The sequence below is a fragment of the Lygodium microphyllum genome, chromosome 15 (genome assembly GCF_053477565.2).
Source record: "Lygodium microphyllum isolate KBCC chromosome 15, Lygodium_microphyllum_v1.1.10, whole genome shotgun sequence".
Lineage (NCBI taxonomy): Eukaryota > Viridiplantae > Streptophyta > Polypodiopsida > Schizaeales > Lygodiaceae > Lygodium > Lygodium microphyllum.
The window spans coordinates 145397963-145413523 of NC_141149.1; the positions used below are offsets into that span (position 1 = coordinate 145397963).

Sequence of the window (15561 nt, forward strand, 5' to 3'; positions counted from 1 at the left end):
AGTCACCGGATCAGAAAGGGTGAAAACAGTCCTGAAATCAGCAAGAAAACACAGCAGGAGAACAAATCTTGAAATCTAATACCATGTCAGAAGTGGTGCAGCAATGGAAGTGTAAACATAAGCTGTAAATAAACTGCTGAAACACAAGACAAAAGAGAAAGGGAAAGAAAGAACACAATACACATGAGAACTCAGATGTGTGCTCGGGAAATAGAATCCATATATCAGGCACAAGACTATCGCATACAACACTGAGTCATTGGCTATGTGGGCACCGGCACCGGCTCCTCTCTCCACGGGAACTCCAAGTGGTGAACTGACCAACTAAGGAGGAGAAGCCCAAAATAAATAGGCACAAATAATGCCATAAAATATGTCAGGTCGGCCAGCATTTAATGCTGGTCAGCCAACAATAAATGCCCAATCTGACCATAAAGTGACACAATAAAAAATGCCTAAATAACCTAAATAATGTGCCCAAGCCTTTGCAGCTCAGACTCACACATGAGCTAACATATCTACTAATATCACCTATTGTAATCTGTTGTTTTCTGCTCAAAAAATGGACCAGCAACCTTCTTTTTCTCCTTCTCCAATTGAAAACTAATATGAATGGCTGAGACTGAATCCCAAAAACATTTTCTCAGTTTGCGTGGTCATTTTTGCCAAGTGATAGCCTTCTAAACCCAATTTTCAGCATTATCCAACCATTAAATTAATTTTTAGAGTTAAATAATTCTAAAAATTAATTTCAACCCTTTTGACCCTGTCCAAAATTAAATGCGCCCATCCATAATTAAATTAGCTAGGCCATTTGCAACCTAGAGCGGTCCCCAACCTCTGTTGACCCTTAGACTGGCATTAATAAATTAATTAATGCTAGTCCCTAGTGTCAACACTGACACTTGTGGATGTGACCAAACAATAATCCTACCGTCAAAACTAATATCAACTAACCACCAAATCCCAACTGGCATAACTTGTCATAACTTTTGCCTTTGACACCCACTACATCCTCGAGATCCTTGGTTTGTTAACATGAAATAACTGCCATGTGCATCACATGTGCTAGACAACCTTGCGCATTTGATTAGTAACTTAATCAAATGTTATCAACAAGATTAAAGCATCTCAAAATTTCACATCCTCATGAGACAAAGGCCAAGAGGGCTAATGGATTCTTTTGAAACAGAAAAGGGGAGAAAACAGAATACATCGATCCCACATCCTAGTGTGGTTGGGAGACAGCCTACTAGACTCCTATCTATTGCTACACCAAAAATTGATTCCCCCAATGGAAAGTGTTCCCAGTTCAACAAACTACTCCTAACTTGAAGAACTTAATGAGCAGAATAATAATTTTCAGTAGATACAATATGCAATTCAGCTACCATCTACTTGTCTAGAATAATAATTTTCAGTAGAGTCCAATCGGACAGGATGGGTCGGTCTAAATCCAAAAATCGGACCATCCAAGTCTGATTCTGGGAATCGGACTCTGGTAATAGTGTCTGATTCCTGCGAATGAGTTTCCAGGGATGACGAAAATCAACTCAATTCTAATGATTTTGGTTATGAGGGGTTTAATACCTTCACTAGGATGCAAGATAAAATGAAAGCCTTAGCTTTTTATCTAGCAGTTTAATATGGCCTATGCACGAGAAGACTATCCTACATAGTTACCCTCATACATAGTATGGACCCCTTCGTTCTGTACAATACGTACAATATGGTACAAATTTATGCGAAAATGCGGCAAGTTTGGGCCACCGCGTCAGGATGTATTCTTTGTCCCGCCGATCAAAGTCAATTCTATGCTTTCTGCTTGCATTTTTGTCATGTTTTTTGTTTGCGTGGCATACTTGCCAGCCCATCGCCACTTGCCATTAAATGCCCATTGCTCATTGGATGCCATTGCCATTGGATTCCATTCTCTCGACTTGGATGCTCTTTTCCACACTCTTGAGCCTTCTCTCCTCTTCGACCTTGAATCCCTCTCTTGTTCCACTCTCTTCTCTAGCCTATAAAATATGCTCCTCCCTCCATCCTTCCACACCAAATCAACAACCATTCTCATTGCTACTCAGGCCTCTCTCTCTTCAAGCAAGCTATCTGTCTATCAAGATTCAAGTCTATTCCGATTCCCACACCCTCTCTCTCTAACTTTCAAGTTTCAAGCCTCTCACTCTTCCTCTCACTCTTAAGGCTCAAGGCTCTCACTATCCCTTGGGCCTCTCTCTCTCAAGCCTCTCTCACTCATGACTCCCTCACTATTGGCATCATGACTCATGAGAAGCATGAGGCCTTCAATTTGCACACCATCCATGTGAAGAGGGACACAAAGAAGTCCAACTCCCACCATTGAACATGCAAGTATTACGGGAAGCCCTGCAAAAGTGATATGACCTAACTTCCCCAACATCTTTCCAAGACACGCACGCCCGGGGGGGGGGGGGGGGGGGGATTTGGTTTTGCAAGTTACTCCATGCAAAAAAATCCCTCAAAACATTGCCAACAAGATTCTCGGCAAGATGAGAGAGGGATCCACCAGAGGAGGAGGAAGTGGCATATCGGCACCAACACCTATGCCTACTAATGAGAAAGCATCGAATGTGGACATATCTTCAACCAATGCAAGTGAGACCTCCACCATCAATGGCATGGGCTCCACGTCCAAATCGGGCTCTGACAAAAGACAAAAAATGGAGGCTCGTGGACACCAAAGAGGCAATCATCTCTCTCTCAAGCTCCCAGTCATGTGTGTGGATTGGTTGCCTTTCTTAAAGAAAGGCAACGACTTGCAAACTTGAAATTGCACGCACAGTGGTTGAGTGCAATCTTGCATTCAACATCCTAAAGCAATCCCTTAGCCATGAGTGTCCTTGCTTAGGATTGCTCTTCAAGTACATGTGAGAGAAATTGTAGTACCTATTCTCTCATTCACACGAAGATTCGCAATTGGCTTAGCACATGATAGTTAGAGTGACAAGTCTATTGTTGCACTAACTTACGCATGATGAGGACTTTGATGAGCATAGATAGTCCAAACCAAGTAAACACTTAGCCATAAAATTTAAAACTTGTTATTTTAAACTTTCAAGTTTATACTTTACAACTTTTTAGCATTTATAATCTTTTATAAATTGTGTAGGTGAATGTTGATACATTCAAGCTGATAGGTGACACTCTTTCGAGTGTACATCAAGTGGATGAGGAGAAGATGATCGACATCGAGGAGGGGTGGTTCGAGTGACTTCCAAATGTAAGGTGGGAATCTAGTAGCTCCCATCTCATGCCTCATGATGACATCCCCCCCTTGCCTACACAGTGGGCGTCTAAGAAGTCATCACTTGATGATGATGATAACCTCGTTAGCGAGGATGAGTATGACAGTATCTCATCATCCAATGCTAAGGAGTCATCTTCAAACTCTCTCGATGGACACTCAAATGGTTATGATGATGATGATGCTGATTCCTCACCATAGATTCATTGGTCTCTCTCTTTTTTGTATCTATGATCATTGTATCCACATGCCACTATGATCCATTACCTATATATTAGACTCTAGTTGTATCTCATCATCCAATGCTAAGGAGTCATCCTCAAACTCTCTTGATGGACACTCAAATGGTTCTGATAATGATGATAGTGATTCCTCATCATAGATTCATTCGTCTTCCTCTTTTTTGTATCTATGATCATTGTATCCACATGCCACTATGATCCATTACCTATATATTAGACTCTAGTTGTATCGTATGTTGTGTGCAACGCATGCAACCGCAAGGACAATCCTCATGCATTTATCTTTCTTTGTAATGAAATTACTATTTCCACTTTAAACATCGACATATGTCCTATCATTTAATGATTTATGGTTTTTTTTAAATCAAGTGTTTTTTATTTTCGTACTAATATTGTATCGTACCTTATAAAATCATAAGGTACCATTTAATACCATATTTTATCGTATCATACCTTTCTTACTTGACAAAGACGCTATCCTAAATGATCCAAGCGTCAAAAGTGGTGCAGCAAAGGAAGCGTAAACATATGCTATAATAAACTGCTGAAACACAAGACAAAAGAGAAAGGGAAAGAAAGAACACAATACAGATGAGAACTCAAACGTATGCTCGACAAATAGAATCCATATATCAAACTTCAGTCACGAGATTGCCGCATACAACAGTGAGCCACTGGCTACGTGGGCACCGGCACCGGTCCTCTCTCCACAAGAACTCCAAGTGGTGAACTAACCAACTAAGGAGGAGAAGCCTAGAATAAATAGGCACAAATAATGCCATAAAATATGTCTGGTCGGCCAACAATAAATGCCCAATATGACCATAAAATGACACGATAAAAAATGCCTAAATAACCTAAATAATGTGCCCAAGCCTCTGCAACTCAGACTCACACATGAGCTGACATATCTGCTAACACCCTCTCTCGGATCATGGGTGATCTGATACAATACAACAGCACAATGAGAATGAATCATAAACCATACAACATAGAACCACCAAGTAGAACCACGGATACTCAAGCAATGAGTGATCAAGCCACCACCAAGGTGCCTCAAAGAGAACCTGATGTCGATGTTGATCATACGAGCTCCGAAAAATAGAGAAGATCATAGTAGTTCTCAATGTCTGTCAACAATGCCGTTGATGTAGCACATAAATGACCATGGATCCCCTCCTTTGGCCAAACCGCCAAAGTGTCCCCTCATGTGAGCTCTAGACAAAAGCCACCCGCTCTCTGTCAAAGAACCAACCCATCATGAATCTGAATGTCAATCCTAGCTCAAATATTTGTACCTGCCAGACTTCGGTCGATGCATTGGGAACGTCTCTCTGTGGATCATGTGCATCTGTATAGAAATATAGATGAGGCACAACCCCCCCATCTCACCACCCTCTCACACTCCCTCTAGCACTGGAGAGTCGTGAGGGATGACCTCATCACCACCACCACTAGAAAGCAGCTAAGGAAGGGACCACCAAGCCCTTCCCACGATCCGAAGAAGAGGATCCCTTCCGTGCCTTGACATCACCTTGGCCTGAGGATCTGAATCGGAATCTGAGGTAGACTCGTCGGAGGAATCCGCATCCCGCTTTGTCTTCTGCTCCTTTTTCTTCTTGGAAGCCACTAACTCTTTGTAGTCCTTCCGTAAATGGCCCTTCTTGCTAGAGTGGTGACATTGGGCCTTCAACTTCTTCGTCTTTGAACCCCTCTCTGAAGCTGTAAAAGCCTCACCTGAACCTCGATAATGCGACGGAAGCCGCCTGATTAGCCGCAAAGTCATCTCATGCTCAAGGAGCATTGACGACATATGAAGAAAACTGACAGGAGTCGTGGATGTCTACGCCCATAAAGCATTCGCCACTCCATCAAACTCCCAAGGAAGCTTATAGAGTACCGTACCAACAAGTTGTGCCTCTGATATGGCAAACTGCATAGTGTGAAGCTGGTCTTGGAGTTGGGTAACGCGAAGTAGAAATGATTGGATCGTATATTTGGGTTCAAACTTCAATTCCTAGAGCTGGCCATAGAGAGTTATGGCCCTCATGGTGGAAGGAGCCTCGTACATCAACTACGACTTCGACCCTACGTCTAAAACTGTCCTACAGGATGTGACCGCCGGTAGGACTTCTTTGAAAATACACCGAAGTAAGGCCGAATAAGCACAGGCATCATCCAAATCCCATACAAGCATTGCCTCCTCATGGTTGTACCGGCCAAGATTTGTACCTGCCAAAACTTCGATCAATGCGTCAAGGACGTAGCTCTCTGGATCCTGTGCATCTGTATAGAAATATAGATGAGGCACAGCCGCCCCATCTCACCACCCTCTCACACTCCCTCTCTGGAAATGGAGAGTCGTGAGGGATGACCTCATCACCACCATTAGAAAGCAACTGAGGAAGGGGCCATCAAGCCCTTCCCATGATCCGAAGGAGAGTATCCCTTCCGCGCCTTGGACGTCACCTTGGCCAAAGGATCTGAGTCAAAATCTGAGGCAGATGATGACTCGTCGGAGGAGTCCGCATCCCGCTTCGCCTTTTGCTCCTTTTTCTTCCTGGAAGCTGCTAACTCTTTACAGTCCTTTCATAAATGGCCCTTCTTGCCACAGTGGTAACAGGCTTTCAACTTCTTCGTCTTTGAACCCCTCTCTAAAGCTGTAAAAGCCTCACCTGAACCTCCATAATGTGACGAAAGCAACCCCAGTAGCCGCAATATCGTCTCATGCTCAAGGAGCATTGAGGACATATGAAGAAAACTGGCAAGAGTCGTAAATGTCTGTCTGCACCTGTAAAGCATTCGTCACTCCATCAAACTCCCGAGAAAGCTTGTAGAGTACCGTACCAACAAGATGTGCCTCTCATAGGGACTGCATAATGCGAAGCTGGTCCTAGAGTTGGGTAACGCGAAGTAGGAATGATTGGATCATATATTTGGGTTCAAACTTCAGTTGCTAGAGCTGATGGTAAATCTGCCAAAAACGCAGGTAAAACAAGTCGCCTGTATGGACAGCAGTCACCTGATCAACAACGGTGAAAATAGTCCTGAAATCACCAAGAAAACACAGCAGGAGCACAAATCCTAAAATCTGATACCATGTCAGAAGTGGTGCAGCAATGGAAGCGTAATCATAAGCTGTAATAAACTGTTGAAACACAAGACAAAAGAGAAAGGGAAAGAAAAAACACAATACACATAAGAACTCAAATGTATGCTCACAAAATGGAATCCATATATCAGACACGAGACTGTCACATACAATAGTGAGTCACTAGCTGCGTGGGCACCGCATCGGCTCCTCTCTCCATAGAAACTCCAAGTGGTGAACTGATCAACTAAGGAGGAGGAGCCCAAAATAAATAGACATAAATAATGCCATAAAATATATCAGGTCGGCCAGCATTTAATACTAGTCGGCCAACACTAAATGCCCAATATGACCATAAAATGACACAATAAATAATGCCTAAATAGCCTTAAAAATGTGCCCAAGCCTCTGCAGCTCAGACTCACACATGAGCTGATATATTTGCTAACACCAAGGTGATATCTATCTTTCTCAAAGGGAATACCCAACAATGTTGGACAAATCTTTTGGTTTAGAAAAAGGTAAAAAAAGATTGGATATCATTCAAGCAAGAGTTTTGCAACATGTGGCTCACTAGCACCTTTGAGATGAAAGCGAAGAATGCATTGAAACTATTGCAAGCATCAATCTACAAAGACTTGGAGGGAAAAACATGAATTTTTGGAAAAGAAAAACTTAAAAAGTACAGGTGCAAGTTGCCTAAGAAAATTTGAGACTATTGTATGAAGACCCAAGTACCTAGCATCTTTCAACTAATAGAGAATATGCAATAATAGAGAATTGCTATGTGATATATGTAATAGTCCTGCCACAGCACTTCATATCAAAAAACCGATTCGGGCTTGAGGCGTTTTACATAAGTGACTGCACGTAATTTTCTGGATATCAAGTCTCACATTAAATCAATGCCGCAATCCGACATGAAAAGACGCCTCAATGTTCCCAGCCAACAAAAAGCAAAGACGCCTCTTAAATAATATTAAGATGGCTTGATTATATAATTTTTTCCGCATTATATTTGATTTGGCATTAGGATTCCATTTAATGCATCGAGGATCACATTGATTTCATAACCGCAAGACAATTCGCAAAAGTCTCAATCGGTAGTTTAAAAACGCCCAAGAACGAGCATGATATTAAGCAAGTTAAGTGTCAAAGAGTATGAGATAACTTTATATACTAGATAAAGCATGAAGTAACTAGGCCAAAAACCACCAAAAGAAGTCATTTTGAAAAAAAAAAAAAAAAAAAAAAAGACGTTTTTGGAAAAACAGACCAAAATACATGACGTTTTTTACGCCTACGAATATTTATTAATAAAGCTCAATTGGCTCTTGACAAGTAGCCAAAAGAATCAATCGACTGCATACCCCCCCTTATATCTATGAATACACCCCCTCTCTTTCACAAAAAAGCAAGAAGGAACACCTGACAAGGGGTGATAATACCTCATGGCAATGTTATCAAACATCTGAGGTATGCCTTGGGGATTGATGTTCAGCGAAAACTTTTATTGGAATGAATTTCATAAAAATTGGAGACTAAATTTGTTTATTGAAAATCCCAAGCTTGGTCCTTTCATGAACACCTCAAAGTTGCATAGGCCATCATGCTACCTATACTTTCTTTTTACCACTTCTATCATGGAATGATGCCTCTTTGAATGCCCTTACAAAACATTTTCATTTCATTTTGTGGAAAAATGGCTCTTTCTATGCAAGAATTTCTTAGATCTCTTAGAGTCATGCCTATACCCAAAAAACATGGGTTTTGGTGCTATTCTCGATGTAAAGCCTCATGTGATGACTCTTCACTAGTCAATTTTTAGAGCTATGTGCATTGACCATCACCCTTGGGTCTTTATTGTTTGTTGCTTCTTGGAAGATCGAGGCCTTATTCATGGTAATACCAACATACAAGCTTCTTGGTGGCACACTCTTAACTCTAATTCCTACTTCTCAACATCTTCACATTTGATGAGTCGTGTGGTTAGTTCTGGGCGGCTCATTCTTCAAAAGGATCATTTGGTGGCCAATTCCTTTCAGTTGGATGTATTGGCTATGTCACAACCACTCTCCTAGGATGGGAAACAAGAGGATCGCCCCAAATTTGATCATATGACATGCCTAGCTTTGTATTCTGTTACTAATGTCACTTTGATGAGCGACAAGGTGTTGATGTCCTTCCACATAGCTAGGAGAATTTTTGAATCCCTCATGGATATCGTGAACTATGGGATCAGCTTGACAAGATGTTGCAACCTAGGCAACCCTTTCCTACACTTATTCCAGATTATCCCTAGCATGATTGGTATCTCGCTGGCTGACTTAACCTTCAAAAGGCTTCACCAAACCGAGTGTATATAATCAACCTTCCTTCTCGGATAGGGTGGTAAATAACCTTACTTAACACTAATTACAGCAAGCATAAAATTCACATAAATTGAAAATGCAAATATCACCATTTTAATCTTGGATATTGGACACCCAATTGGCCCCAAAATTAAAGTGGTAATATTTGCATTTTCAAGTTATGTGACTTTTATGCTTGCTGTAATTAGTGTTAAATCAAGCTATTTACCAACCTGTCCAAGAAGGAAAGCTAGTTCCATGGTCCCATCGCCAAGATACCATCAATTCCCTCGAATTGGTCGGCTTGAGACACCTAATTCAAGGTCAAAAGCTTTGCTCTAGTGCGGAAATTATATTCAATGGAGCATTACAACAAAAATGTCTTTAGATAGTGAGATGGAATCAAGTAGGATGATGCCTCTCAATCTGAAAATTCACAAAGTATTGGTCAAAATGCAATGCTTAATCTTGGACAAGGCACGCAGCATGTACAACAAGCTGATAATGTTGGTTTTAGACCAAAATGTGGGTCCTTCTAGGCCTTTAGAAGCTGATGATCAACAAGAGAAAGAGGAATTCGATGACCAATTTAAGATCAACTAAGAACAGTAGCTGAAATGTTTATGCAATTGGCAAATGATCCTCAATCCATGCACTTTTTGAACCGGTTAAGGGAGGGCAACAAATGCAAGAAGAAGAAATCGTCTTCAAGCACTTCAGAACAGCAAGATGCACTGAAGGAAAAGCCAATACAGCAACATGATGTTCCACACATGGGTAGTGAGCATAAGCAAATGATGCTAGTGGGGCAATTGATGCATATGCACGGCCAACTTGAAAATGCCAATCCAATGTTTTTTGGACAACACAGCATGCATGCAATTATGGGATAACCAAGTTACTTTGATAGTGGCACTAGTTGAGTCAAGGACCGCATACAAGAATATATGGTACAACTCCTTATGGTATGCAGCAATCAATGCATGGTGGGCAAGGCTCAATGTATCCGGGTATGGCTGCCAATACACATAACCCCATATATAAAAATATTGGCACGATGTTGGGTACAAAGTGGCAAAATTGGCAATGCATATATGGAATCCAATGTATTTGGGATTCATAGAATCAATGTTGGGTCTATATAATATTGGTCACAAGGAAAAATGCAACTAGTAATGCATGCAATGTATTAAAAAATGTATCTTGGTATGGTTGGTAGTATGCAAATTCCCATACATAGTCACATTGCAATGGTCCAAAATATGCAAACAAGAATGTTTAATGCATCTGGTGCTCCTAGCATGTTAAGTACACATGAGAGACTAGTCACTTGGATGCAATGTTGCATTTTAGTTAAGTTGGAATTGCAACAATGTGAAAGTATAGAGCATAGCAATGCTTAAGGGAAAGAAAAACCTACAACCTAGTGGAGGTTTCAAGCAAGTAAAGTTAGAGGTAAAAATTCCATATGCTTCTTGGTGAAGCTTCAGCATTGTTTCACCAATAGATACAACGTGGAAGGAAAAAGATGACTTGGTAAACCATCCTCAATTGTTACAACTTTACCAAGATGCCTTTTAGTTAGAGCTAACTTCAGTTCAAGCGCAATTAGGTTCAACAAAGCAAGGGTCCGAAGTATTGCTTGATGCTCAAGGGCGCGGTAGCACTTTCACTTCTCCAATTGTGGATAACTCTCGTATATAGTGGATCTCGAATGTATTCAATAAGGTAATGTGCTGACAGTATATCTACCATGGGGTCATTACTCAGTGCATAAGTCACTATGGAATCTATGCAAATGAGTATGAGTTTCACTTAGGCACTGAAACTATACTTTTGCATCAGTTTATTATCAATTTGGCATGAGTTTTTACCTCAATTCTGAGACAAAAATTCTAATCAATTTCAACTCAATTTTTTATCAGTTTGACAACCATTTATGATCAATTTTGGGATCAGTTTTTACATTAGTTGCTAATCAATTTTTGCAATCACTTTGTGAACAATTCTCAAATCAAAAAGTGATCATACTCACCTTTCAATGGTTTACAACTGGTTCCATGGATAGCAGCATGTTAGTAAATGCCATTAACAATTTCAACCATGGTTTATGCTGAAATATGCTCTACTATGGTTCTAAATTCAAAACAATTGAGAAACATGAACTATGGATGTATCCAAAGGATTTCTAGCAATAGTTCTAAAGTAATTTTCATTTATGTTATATATATGTTGGCTGAAAATTTTCAGCAAGTTTGGGGCATATGGCATGGTTGGACAACAATGGCCAATGTTGTGACTGTGAGACCTTACGGAAATTCTAATGCAATATGCATTTTCCTTGGCACAATGCAATGCAATCAAGAACGATTGCAAAGATTTCAAGGGGTGATTTGTCGCAATGACATGAAATTTTATTGCTTTGCTTAGCATTTGATTAAATGTTAATCAAATGTGCTAATGTGACTTACATATGTGAGGACCCCGAAATACCAAGCGCCAAAGGCAAAAGTTGTGATAAGTTATGTCTGATAGGTACTAGGTGGTACCCGATGTCAAATTTGGGTATAGACCAATTTATTGGTCACTAAAGTCAGTGGTGATATTTAATTAATTAACTAATTAATTAATGCAAATCTAAGGGTTAATAATAACTACTTAGGGATACTTGGAAGACAAATTGGCCTAGCCAATTTAGTTATTGGTTAGTCTAAATCTGACACCGGGTACCACCTAATACATATCAAACATAACTTATTACAACTTTTACCTTTGGCACCAATTGATATCTCAAGGTTCTAGGTCCCACACTATGAAATAATTAACTTCCATCTCACATATGCAAGTCACATTAGCACATTTCATTAACTTTCAATCAAATGCTAAGCAAAGCAATAAAATTTCACATCTTCATGATATTGTGTCATCTCATAATTAAGCCTATTGTTACATCCCTCTGATTGGGTTTTTGCTAGGTCAAAATATTCCACCCTCGTACAACCGCATATGAAGATTATGATTCGCTTATTCAAATTTTAAATTGTTGTTATAATTGGATCCCGTGAAATGCTTTTGTCTTCGACTCTATTGTAGACATCCAAGAATATGTTGCCAAAATCAAGGGTCTTCTACACTAGCAATTAAATCTTATTTAGTATATTGATCTTCTCTTCCAAGAGGATTTAATTCATCGGCATACGGCAATCTTCTCTACTTCTTTGCTATGAGAGGGACTTGAGAAAGAGAGAAAAAGTGAAAAACTTGAAAGTTGAGAAAGTAAAAGAGAATATGAGAGACTTGAGAGATCAATGCTTGAAGAGGAGGGGAGGGGAGAGTGTGAGAGCTTCGCACTTGCTTAGAGGACCAACACTGATGCTTAGAAGAGGGTGTGGAGAGCTTAGAAGACCGAAGGCTAGCTTGTTTGGTGTGTGAAGATGGAGAGCGAGAGCTCAAATTTTTATTGGAGAAGAGTCAAGGCAATTGGAGATGGAGAAGATTGGAATCCAAGAGGGCTAGAATCCAATGGGGTTGGAATCCAAGGGGCAGTTGGAGATGGAAAGGTTGCTAGAAGTGTATGAGATTGAAAATTGGAACCCAAGGGGATTGAGGGGTGTGGACAACTAGAAATAGGCTAGGGCAATAGGAATCCAAGGCATGTATGCTAGGAAAGGGACACGAACAAGCAGGATGCACAAGAAAATGTGCAGGTCAACCAATCAACACACTAGACACAATAGCCAAAATAGGTTTTTTTTTTTTTTGTACTAATATGTATGGAATAATACAATGTGTCCATACATTGTATAAATGGCAACTATGGTTGAAAGTACAGATGAAGCATACAAGAAAGTGAAGCAAGCTCTCCAAAGGTCAAAAGAAAAGCATAAGGAAGCAACACTGCCGAGAGTGATTGAATTCTCTTGAGATTTGAAAAGTGTGGGCCTTAAGAGTATGAAGGAAAAAAAGAGCCCTTATCCCTAAGTTAACACGAGGTACTATGGGCCTTTTCAAGTGAAATAAAAAATCAATTATGTGACTTACAAGTTAAAGCTACTAGAGTCTAGATCACTACAAATTCATAATGCATTCCGTTTGAATCTTCTTTAAGCTCTCTAGGGAGACGTCTTAAGGAATATGCTTGATGAGATTTAACTCTAGATTGAAACTTCATGTGATTTTAGTTCATAAACATATTTCATGTTGCTATCTACTGAAGTTTCAAGATCATTCACTGATGGATGCAAAGTGAATAGCAGAAGTTGATTTAGCAAATTCACCTCACCTGTTTGAAACTTTATCTAGAGGCACACAACTCAAACCCACCTCGCGAAGGGCTGAAATAGGTACAGCAAGACGACAATCTGAAGCATTGACTACTACTCAAGAGAGGGGTGGCTCTTTAGCTTCCTCATAAGCAGATCAGCTGAAGTAGTTAGAAGCCTTCTTGTTGGCTCACATTATATGTATTTTAAGACTTCTTATATTGAGTGGTTGTGACACTCTAGTTGTAACAAGAAGTTGGTCCATCGCTGTTAGTCAAGCATAGTCAAGTCTCACAAGCTCAACAAAGTCCAACATCAATGATATTATCCTGCTCCAACCTTACACTCTCAGCTTGTAACCGGCTCAAAGTTAACAATCCCACAAGCAGTATACCGACTTGAGAATCACTTTGAAGATGAGATTGAGTCATGTTGTACCTTCAAAGGTGGACATTATTTGGGGTAGAGAACCATTACATTCTTCAGCCTCACTATGTGCAAAGACATAGTCTTTTTATCATCACCTTACTCATCGAATGGGCATATAAACTATATGCACACTTTAGCCCTAAACCATTGCAATTCACTACCCATCTGGACCATTTCGAGGCAAACATAGCACCATGCACAAGTAAAGGCACTTGTAGATTGTAAATGATACCTGCCTCAAATCCTGGACTGGCCAATTTGCTTGTGTTTGTGACAGGTATGAATTTATCATGGAAAAAGACGTTTAGGCCGCATAAAGCCTTTACTACTTATAGAATACTGTAAGACTTACTATGGATGGTGAACTAAAACCTGGGAATATGAAGACAAAAGTTTAAAAATGGCTGCTCATTGAATGTGCTAAAATTTACAGAACGTTGGCACGGAGGGCTTAGCGGTGTCCAAACAGTGAAATCTCTCTTACACTAGAGACCATCGAGATGGGGCGTGTTTGAAGACACAAATATTAGAGCAAAACCGTGAACTTATATCTGACCATGACATTGAAGCCAGGGAAAAGGAAAGCGACAGGAAACATGCCTGCGTTTATAGTGAGTTCAGGGTCATCACGGTACTGTACGAGGATAGGGACGAGATCTTGGCCAACTGTATTCCATTTGCCCAGTTGCTTGAAGACAGGTCTGTTTGTCGGGTGGTCTCTCCTAAGGAATCTCTGCAAATTCTTCAAGTTCTCTGTTCACAATACTAAAAAACCTTCAGCCGAATTGTTGGAGAGCCAAAAGCTACAAGCAATATGATATGATTCACCGACCCAGGCAATGTTCGCCTTTGATGTAATGAACACCGGGCTCTTGAGATGGGCATCCCAGGCCTGCACACACGCCAGCAAGCCCTTCGACCTCCTCCATCGCCACCCCTCCCCTTCTCACTCTCGCTCTCTCGCCCTCTCTGGGGAAAATGCTTTTGGCGCCAAAATCTACCTGTAAGGACATCGAGCTTTCAGGGGTTCGGACCCACAATCCTACGTCGTCACAATTTTTTGGTAATGCACTTTTTCATCATATCATTGCAATTTGCACGCAACATAATTTGGCTTTGTAGGGAAATTTTGACAATGTGAAATTTAGGTGTCACTCTTCCGGCCCCTTTGCCCAATACTAGGAAAAAAAAAAGTCAAATAATGTATGTCTCGAGCATGACCCACAAAACTTATATCTTCTATAATTATTAACAATAGGTTTTGTTGGGGGGCCAATGGCCATGCGGTGCACAAGAGTCCCCCCCCCCCCCCTTGCAAGACCTTTTGATGGTTCCACCTGGCTTGTGAACCTACCCGTTTCACACAGCTACACGCCTGCTGCCTACCTAGCCCTCGTGAGCTACACAACCTTCATACTTTCTTCATCAAACATTCCTTGATCTCCACAATGCCACCTTGTGATCAAGATAACTACTGAAGTTGGCTTCCTCCAACCACGTCCTCGCTTGTCCCCGAGTAGGTTGGACTTTCGCACACCCCCAAAAAAGGTGAACCACACTTTCTCACTTCTTACCACAATGTGGACACATGGGAGACATTGAGATAATTCCGACTAGCTTGTCCGATGTTGGAAGTTTAAAAGTCAAAAGTCATTGTAGAAGTAAATTGAGCTTTGGCATTTGGAAATATTTTCTTTTAGTTTTTTGATATGTAGAGTGCAATGCCCCCAAAGTGACCTTGCAGATAGCTAAGTGAAACCATAATTATGCTCGACCTTCAACACCCGAACCATGCAAAGATACTTGATAAGGTGTTTTTTGGCAATGGTAGAGATGGTTTGCCAAGTTTCTTTCTTATCTTCCAACACTCTTAAATAGCCATGTTTGCTCCTTGGGCATT

The 15561-nt window shown here is 40.6% G+C and overlaps 1 protein-coding gene across 3 annotated transcripts in view; it reads right to left on the bottom strand.

Moving 5' to 3' along the window:
* The window catches only part of ATIM (timeless family protein), a 138310-nt gene extending 123648 nt beyond the window's left edge, over window positions 1-14662 (bottom strand). For 2 of the 3 annotated variants that reach the window (XM_087694963.1, XM_087694964.1), the window contains exons 1-2: window positions 14494-14661; window positions 14262-14414 (exon numbers count right to left, since the gene is read on the bottom strand). In XM_087694963.1, the coding sequence (XP_087551089.1) occupies window positions 14262-14414; window positions 14494-14590 (250 nt within the window). In that variant the 5' untranslated portion in view covers window positions 14591-14661. Of the gene's footprint in view, window positions 1-14261; window positions 14415-14493 lie in introns of all 3 variants that reach the window. The other variant, XM_087694962.1, reaches the window with a different exon arrangement.
* Between the last annotated feature and the right edge of the window lie 899 nt (window positions 14663-15561).